The 9,612-nt window shown below is 39.6% G+C and overlaps 1 protein-coding gene across 2 annotated transcripts in view; it reads right to left on the minus strand.

The window, feature by feature from the left end:
• clip1b (CAP-GLY domain containing linker protein 1b) overlaps nt 1-9,612 on the minus strand; it is a 34,897-nt gene that overhangs the window by 6,123 nt on the left and 19,162 nt on the right. For both annotated transcript variants that reach the window (XM_046066774.1, XM_046066772.1), the window contains 3 exons: nt 6,102-6,208; nt 1,649-1,694; nt 1,399-1,442 (listed from right to left, as the gene is read on the minus strand). In XM_046066774.1, coding sequence (XP_045922730.1) covers nt 1,399-1,442; nt 1,649-1,694; nt 6,102-6,208 — 197 coding nt within the window. The remainder of the gene's footprint in view (nt 1-1,398; nt 1,443-1,648; nt 1,695-6,101; nt 6,209-9,612) is intronic.

Raw genomic sequence — 9,612 nt, forward strand, 5'->3', positions numbered from 1 at the left:
ACAGATCTGTCATCTGCTCTTCACGTCCTCCTTTTCCTCCACTTTGTTGCTCAGTAAATCAAATGACACGACTCTCATCCTCGACTGTCATCCTGCCTCGGCTGTCTATCATTCCCTTTTTATCAAACATTCACTCTCGCTGTTTAACAAACAGACGCTGCTCTGTGGGTTTGCAGAGAGACGTTTTAATCCTCTGATTACTGAGCCGAGACGTGTGAGACAACACAAAGTTTAGTTTGTTTCCAGACTTAGAAAGTGCTTAAAATAAGACCAAACAAACACAACGAATAGATGTGTGTAGCGGGCTCTCTTCCAAACTCCTCAAAAATTAGGAAAACACAGACGTAGTCAAAAAAAAGTGACATGATTTTTATTATGCCGGCCTCCAAACTGCAAACAGTGAAAAAACTTGCATAAAGAAAATAAAACTTAAAAAACAACTTGAAAAAAATAAATAACTTACTCAATAATAAAGTTACAAGAAGACTTCTTCAATAACTTCTCTCTACCCACAAAAATACAGCTCACTAGTTACCTCCTCTGTAACCAGGCCAAGACTGACTTCACAGGCCCAAAGCTGCCACTTTTAAAGCCAGTAGCCCCACCCACTAGGCTCAACAATTATTTATACAATACAATAAACACATTTTACGAACTACCGAAAAGGATTTATATCTATTACACTTCCACATATTTTCAACAATAATTATATCCATCTCCACAACCATTTTCCTTCCCTGAAACAGTTATTTGCATCACAAATTATTATTACAACCATAATTGTGCAGTTAAAGTGATCATGAAACCGCAAGAGAAAATACTATTTAAAAGACGGAAATGTTACGCTCCTGTTTTGCCAAACCGAACGGGAAACAACAGAGCGAAACCTGCAATGCACCTCGACACAGTAAGTGTTTATGATGTTTGTTTAAATGCATATTTAAAGAAGCGTAGAGCTACCAATTGTGCATCGCGCTACTAAAACAGTAGAGGAAAAATGTATAACAGTGAGGTTTATGAACAGCTTAATTAAGGCTGTACGGGAGCAGGGAGCGGGGAGCGAGTGTGTGTGCACTGCCCGCACTCAGTGACGGAGCCGCTCCGTCACAATGTTAAAACTCAAACCGCATTTAAAAAGTATAAATCCGGCTGTTCTATCAGATGTGAAGCAGTCTGGAATAAACTCTGTTGTCGTGCAGACACTGGTGAAGAAGTAATCAGATACTGAAGTAGAATAAAAAACTCAATTTCTTAAGTAAAAGCACAGAAGTTTTATCAACTGAATCAACAACTAAAAGTGATTCATTGGCATTACTTCAAAGCAGAGTGCATCAGAGTGTGTTTACAAGTCAGAGCATGGCATGATATAAAGAGTATATACATAAAGTAGTTTCTTACCTGGTCTTCATGTCTGGCTGTTGACTGTTACGGTCTTCATTGTGCTGGGAGGAAACACACACACAAATATAGAGGCATTTAAATAGAAGCTAAACCCGTCTGAGCTTTAGGAGTTCCGTCACAGCAGGAGGTAAATCCTTGCTACGCCAAAACCTATTAATCAAATCACCGTTTCTGACTTAACAAACCCTGATCTACAACAGGATGAAGGAAGTCGTTTATATAATCAAAACTTTGGAAAGGTCAGTACCTCCTCAAGATGCTGAGACTTCTGGGAGGCCAGCTTCAGCTCCTCACTGAGAGGGAGAAGAAAGAAGAGCGGAGGTGAAACACTGTGAGCGCTGCACTGAAGGTCTCCGTGATATCTGTGGCACCATCACAACTATGTGCTTAAATCTGGTGTGTTGCCAGATGTTAACTGTGTTCACATCTGTTAAACATGCACACAAACATTGCTAACATACTGCAGTACGATCCAAAAACATTCTGCATGATGTCTTTATCTCATCATGTCAATAGCAGGGTGAAAATCAGTGAAATGAGAAGGATTGAAAAGAGAAAATGTTCCAAAGCCTTTTATGGTTTCACTTAAAGCTGCAACGATTAGTCCATTAATATATTAGCTGATTGTCTGATTGATTCTACAAACAAAAACGTAGACGTCTTTCTACCAATATTATGTCTTTTAAAAGAGAAAACTATCTGTCTCTTCAGCTGCTAAATGCTCCACTATGTTCACCAGCTAACTGTGTCTGTCTGCTGTTTGCTGCTGAGCAGGTAGAGCACAGTGGGTTTTTACAGCTTTTATTCTGAAAATGACTGCCTGCTGTGGCTTGAAATGACTTGAGCAGTGAGAGTGAACCAAAGCAGTTAAACTGAGGGCCGTAAAACCAAAAACAATGAGCTGAGAGACACTAAAGAGCTCTGTAGAGCTGAAGGAAGCTGCAAAGTCAGGTGATGATTCTCTTATATGGGTTCATCACTACCATCGAACCCTTTCACATTACAAATCTGATCCATTGGTGGTCCAGTTGGTTCAAAATATAAGATTTATTTAAGCCGGTTACTTCTTTATTAGCATTTTTTTTAAGCAGCAAAATTAATGTGGACTATACTAAATGTTCTGAGATGATTTAACTGTGACAGGAAATGTGCTGTATTGAACACACTGATATAATCTACATACTAATTCTCATCATTCAGAAACCATCTGTTGGTCTATGTCTGCTGCTTATGTAGACTACTACACCGTCCTATTTTAAACATCTTAAAGGATTTGACAGCTGTAAAACCCACAGTGGTTTATTCACTCTGCAGTGATAAGATACAGTAGTGATACAGTACGCATCCACAAATGAAAAATGCCATCCAGATATTATAAAACTGATACTGTAATCTCAGCATATAATCAAATTTAGACCAAGAGACGGCAGCACACGCAGCTCTGTCTGGGAATTTATGAATCTGGATATTTTTGGATGCTGGAACCAAAATGACTTGCTGTGTGCCATGTGGGTCATTCTTAGGATTTGTGTCAAAGGAAGAACTCTGAAGCTACGTGTGACTAATAGCTCGGTCTGAGCACCATATGGGTGAAATATTTAGCTGCCTGCTGTATAATAACATTGGCCATGCCGCTATAACACCCACGACACTCAAACACAACAGTGAGGAGGAGGCTGAGTTAAAGAGAAACTGCACAATAAAAAAATATAGTTTCTTACGTGGACTTTGTAAATAAAACGCCTCTGCTGTGCCCGACTCCACCTATCCACGTCTCTGTCGTTGTTTTATTTTATTTAACCCATATTTAATCAGGTGAGACCAGAGATCAGCAATATCTTTTTTAATATCTTTACTGTTGGTTTATGCTCCATGTTTCACCAAACTGAATAAAAAAAAAAATGTCTTCACAAAAAAAATACAGAAATCTTTTGGCCACTTTGGGGCAAAATTCATCACAAGCTAAAGATCATGCACATTTGACATTTTATGTTAGATAACTATTATTGGATGTGCAGACATTCATGGTCCCAAGAGGGTGAAACATATGTGACGGCCCCTGTGTGATCCAGTGAGGCCACTCTGTGGGAGTGATACCTCACTGTTCTCACTGTTCATGGCCCAGGTTGTGACAAATAGTAGGTGGGTTCGAGATGACTTTCGCTGATTTTCACTCGATAGTCAAATGTGCGCTGACAATGACTGATGATGCAGGGGTGAGGTATAAAAACACTGGCCTCAAGTCGGGCGCATTCTACCTCCTGTAGAGTGCACAAGTTTAGAACAATGACTGATCTTGCAGCATTTGCACAGACAAGTACCAGGCCAGGTATCAGGCAAAAGGTGGTTTCAACTTAGTGCGGCCGGAGAAAATTTCTAACTAGCGTGCATTATGTTAAATCCAGCATGCATCACGTTAAGTCAGCGCTGCAAAGCGCCGCATGAAGTCAAACGTACCTAATGACTCTGCTGATCTCCTGAGTGTTTCCTGTAGCGCCACCATGAGGTTGACATTTGTAACAAATGGATGGATTTGTAAAAAAAGATCCCTTAATTTCCTCATTTGACCAAATCCTTGCAACAAATGATTGATGAAAATAAAATATATTTGATATTAACTGTTTTAACAGAGAAATCAATCTCAGTTTGACCTACCCCAAAAATAATATAAAATACCAAACACACATCTGAGCTGTGGTGCCTACAGCTGCTCTCTCAGAAACCACAAAGGCCACATTGATTCCACACAAATGCACACAGTTTAATACAAGACACACACACACACACACACACACACACACACACACTCTGATGTCATAGCGTGAGCAGCGGCCATGTTGGAGCCAGGCGGTCCTAGGAGGAGAAACTGAGCGATTACATAACAGCAGCAGACTGAGGAAGGACGTGCCTCAGAAAGGATGGAGGAACACATTGTGGGGACAAGACGGGATGAGGGTGGAGGGAAGACATCAACATTTGAGTTTTTAACAAGGCACACACAGAAAAGCAGACAAATCTCTGCTCCTTAAAGGGGTTGACGCTGCACTTGTTTCACTGTGACTGAGGATATTTGTTTCCGTCTCCATCTGCTGCTCCTCCTACAGGATGCTACATATTGATGACTGTAATTCAGCCAGTTAGATCCATCTGGAGCCGTGGCGTCACAGCTCGGGGCTCTGATGAATCAGGGGAGGCATGGAGGGATGATGTAAAGACTCAAAACACACCACATACTTCCACACACACACACACACACACACGGTCTATAAATAGACCTCAACCTCAGGCTGGAGATCCACCACAACACAGCAAAGTAAAAAGATGGAGTATTTTTACCCTGCTTCAAAAAACTGTTTTAGCTGAGCGATCAGTCAATATTAAAATTTTTATGAATTTGTTGCTGTCATCACTGTGGAAGCCATGAACGCAGTCGGTATTATATCTTGCTTTATCATGTTTAAAAAGGACCACACCAGTGGGTTTTAATGTTTTAAGTACTTTACATCACAGTGAACCATTTTACAAAAGAAGAGGCAGTGTTCTACGAGTCTGAACACATTTTTCAATTGCTACTAGATCCATTGCATTTCATTAACTTCTACACTTTAAAAATATATTAGCAAACTCGAATTGTGTAATCTACCACACAGAGAACGCTAATGACCTGTTTTCATGGCGGCATATAGACTTTAAGATGAGAATAGACTGTTGACAACGTCAACACTGCCACTCTGGTGAATTCATCAACAAGAGCAAACTAAATGCTTGTGAGTGAATGCACAGCGATAATGCATTCATTTTTAATGTACGTACGTGACGACTGCTGCGTGCACCCACAGAGGTGAATATAAGGAAATCCCTGTTAACCGTAAGCTGGCCACTTAAACCAAAATGTCTGCTTACATTTCTACATGTGTTTAATAAGAGATGTGACGTGTGGGTGTGGAGGATTTGGAGTCGTGTAAAGGCAGAATTGGGCTGAATACTGAAAGTAACATAACAAGTAATTTATCCAATTACTTACGGCGCAGGGTAATTACTAAATAAACGTAATAACGTTTTTCATGAGTAAATGCTTTCAAGAATCCACTTAATTTATAGAGACATGAATGGAAACCAAAAGCTGGCTGAAAAGAAGTAAAAGTACATCTGAAAGTCTAATTTAAAAAATTCAGCAAAAACATTAAGCATACATGATTTGTAGTTAAAGATATTAAACTTGGTCCTTTACGGAACAAAACATTTTAAACAAACGTTTTCAGCCATTACACCCAAGGGGGTGTACTTACTGTAATTATCAGTATTGTGCATCCACTCCACCATCATATCCATAATCACATAATGGCACTCTCTGGTTAATTATGCCCTTTACACAACAATTTACAGCATATTAACAAGAGGAAACATCTCTCTGGAGAGTCACAGATGGAGCCTACTTAATAACACATTTCAGTGTGAGACCAGTGAGGACAGTTTCTACTTGGTTCTATTGTCTAAATGCAATTAAATTGAGCCACATTTGCACAGTCCCTTCTTTGTGCTGAAGTAAGAGCTTGAAAATGCAGACTGGATTTTTAATCATCATTAAAGACCCCGCAGGATAAATTCACCACGGCCAGTCTAATGAACTGGCTGGCTGGGGTCACCTTTAGAGGAGACACACACCAGGAAAAAACACATTAGTTATCCTCGGTACTCACATTTCCTTGCAGAGAACTCCGATGCGCTGGTTTTCTGAGCTGCTCCGCTCCTTCGTCAAGCTGAGCTCTTCTTGGTATTTGGAGTTCTGCTGTTTCAAAGCCTCGAGCTGGAAAAGGGGAAGAAGTGCAGAAAAGGAAGGAGGGTCATAAAGAATATATACACAACAAGTTAGAACTACAGAATACATTATTTTGCTCTTCTTAATATTATATATATAAAATAATATAAAACAAATTGTTTTAGCACTTAAGACTATTCGGGCGGGATTTGTTTTTCTAGGGGAGGTGGGGTGATTTTGACATCACCTGCGCTAGTCAGTGATTTTAATCTGGTCTGGAGAGTATATGAGGGTAATGTTTCACCCTCGCCCCAGAAATAATAATTACAGCAGTCATAACTGACTGTTTTTCAGCAAACTGGCTGGTTCTCCTATAATTTAAATCCTGTCCAGAGTTACATCTCTGCATATTAAAGAGGATATCTGAGTTTTCTTCCCCACGGGAAGAACTGGTTGTCCTTCTACTGTATTATATTATTTATCAACTCAGTGCTATTCTTATTTGAGCGCTGGGTTTAGCCAATATTTGTTCATACTTTGGCAAATTGCCACCATTAAAAGTATGCAGAATTAGCTGTTAGCACTTTCTGTTTGTAACGTGCCCATGAATGCACAGACAACTATTACTGGATTACTTTGATAGAAAACCTCAAAATGCGGCGGTATGTTAAAATCCATCACCATTTCCCAGAGTCCAAGGTGACGCAGTCCAAAACCCAAAGATATTAAATGAACTATGAGACAAAGAACAACAGGACATCTACACATTACAAAAGCTGGAACCTGCAAATGTTTTGAACTCTTAATCAATTCTCAAAATTGATTGGGGCACCCCGGAAAAGCGACATCTGATGTTTAATAAAGGCTTTAAAATGCCACCTTCTCCCCCCAAAAACTATCTGAAAAAGTTGCAGATTCATTCTGTCAACACTTATTACTAATTAATCGACAAATCGTTTCAGCTGTACTCTGTAGTATACTCAACGTCATATTGCCATATTGTCATATAAAAGCTTTTACGTCCAAAGACAAGCTGCAGTCAGACAAGAGAAATTTGGGTCATTAAGAATGAAACCGCAGTTAATACTTAAAATACACAACGCCTTGATATTCACAATGAGTCAGCAGACAGCAGAACGAGTTCAGTCCACGTGAAACTAAAAATAAAAGTCCCGGAGACGTCAGTTACTCCAACTTCATCTCTTGCAAAATTTTTTGTTTCTTTAATCAAGTCGGATATCTGGGTTTCTAAACACAAATCAAAAATCCTTCCTGGCAGGTCAAACTGCCTTTTCAGACACGTGCAGTGCAGTCATCCCAGCAGCTTTAAAATAGTCGATAATTAATTAACAAGTATGTCTTTCAAATCAATGCCTTTGCTGCGACTGACTTCAGACAGAATAAGATTTTATTTTTTAAACTGTAATGTGTAACGATTCACACTGTCAGTCGTCTACAGGATATTTGTTTTTGCACGTTAACACATAGTCAAGTGTGTCATCAACACTGTTCTGGACACCGTTTGCACGTGAGTTTCAGACTTATTAACACATCTTTGTTTATTTACACCTCTGAAGTGAGATGTAGTACTACAGAGCATGCTCACATGCACACATAAATATACACAAACATGCAAAACGTGCACAGATTGTCCGCTGGGTCACAAGCGCAGGCTACACGGTGAAATCTTATACTGAGAAACACAATAATTTAAAAGAGCTAATTAGAGATATGAATAACACCACCTCTTCCTGCCTACAGTGATTTTAACATGTCCTATTTGCATTCTGCACTGATTTTGTTTGAAAAAAACAAACAAAACAATCCTACCTGGTAGTGAGGTGAGTAGATGTTAGTGGAGTAACCCTGATGCAGAGCAGCAATGTCCATACCTACAGGCTCACTGCTGCCAGATTTAAACCCACGTTCAGCTGCTAAACAACAGCAGTGTGTATACAAGCACTCACCCTCTATCTACAGCATAACACACACAGACTAACACAAGCTGGGCATCAATAAACCATCAGCTCTCACCCCCCGCCGTGCACGGCTGCGAGAGGGAAATGGAGAGCGTGTCGCCTGAGCAGCCTCTCTCTCTCTCTCTCTCTCTGTCACAGTTGGGTTAAAGAAGCCGAGCGCTTCCATTATGTAAGCCCAGATGAAGCTCCTCCCACAACAGACCCCCCCCCCCTCCGCCGCCTTTCTGCTGCTCACAATCTTGTTTCCTCACTCTCCGACACCATATGTTCACACACTCCTCTAAAAGATTCACCTTTCATTCAGTGTTTAACATGACTCACAGCAAACACAACAGTCAGCTGGTGCCACCAGTCACCTTTGTTTAATATAACAAGGTCTGATAAAAACAACGAGCCATTCTCGTTGTCCTCTCTTATGATGTGTTGTTGCATCTGCGCACAGACGATCTAACTGGGGCATCACTGATTTATCGATGAATCAACAGATTAATCAGTTGGTCTAGAAAACGGTGAAAAATGGCGATTACAAAGATGTGATGTATTTAAACAGCTTCTTTTGGTTTATTACTCCAAAACCCATTAATATTCAGAAAAGACCAAGAACACCAGCAAATAACCACAAATGAGAAGCTGACCGTGAAAAGGCTTGTAGAATGACGAATATAAATACTACAAAACAAATGTAACTAAGTAAATATACTGCACTTATGTACAAGTTTGAGGTACTTGTACTTTACGTGAGTCTTTCTTTTCATGCCACTTTATACTTCTACTCCGCTACTTCTATACTTCTACTCAGAGGGAAATATTGTACTTTTTACTTTACAAATCAAGATTTTTACAAACAAAACATACAACAAAGAGTTTATAAAATATGTTTTGTTATAAATTAAAATATCCAACAGTTGATACAAGTACAGCTGAAACAATCAGTCGATTAACAGAAAATTAATTGGCAACATTTATGATGTTTTGTAATTTTTCAAACAAAAACACTTGATGTGAAGATTTGCACCTTTTATTTTGATTATTTTACTTTGACTCAGTTTGGGCTTTGGGTAATTGTGATGACATTTCTCAGTGTTTTCAGAATAACTATTTATTCCATAATGAAAATAATCATTAACTGCAGTCTGATACAAAATAGTTCAAAATAAGCTCCAGCTCAACTATTACAGCAGTAAAATCCTGCTTTTACATTAATGCATGGGGAATAATAATCTAATCATACAATATGTGGCCTTTTTTGTAATAGTATTTGTACACTGTGGTATTGCTACTTTTACTTAAGTAAAATATCTGAGAACTTCCACCACTTATAAAAAGACAAACAATTAACAATTAAAGCTGCAAGCAGCGTTGGGCGGGCCCTCGCACTTGTAAGCGCGTCCGCGCGTGAGCCGGCCGAGTTGCACATTCTGGAGTTCTGCCGGTGCGGCTGTGAATTTCCTACGCGTTTCCGACGCCGCATGA

Source organism: Micropterus dolomieu, linkage group LG13, assembly GCF_021292245.1.
Source record: "Micropterus dolomieu isolate WLL.071019.BEF.003 ecotype Adirondacks linkage group LG13, ASM2129224v1, whole genome shotgun sequence".
NCBI lineage: Eukaryota > Metazoa > Chordata > Actinopteri > Centrarchiformes > Centrarchidae > Micropterus > Micropterus dolomieu.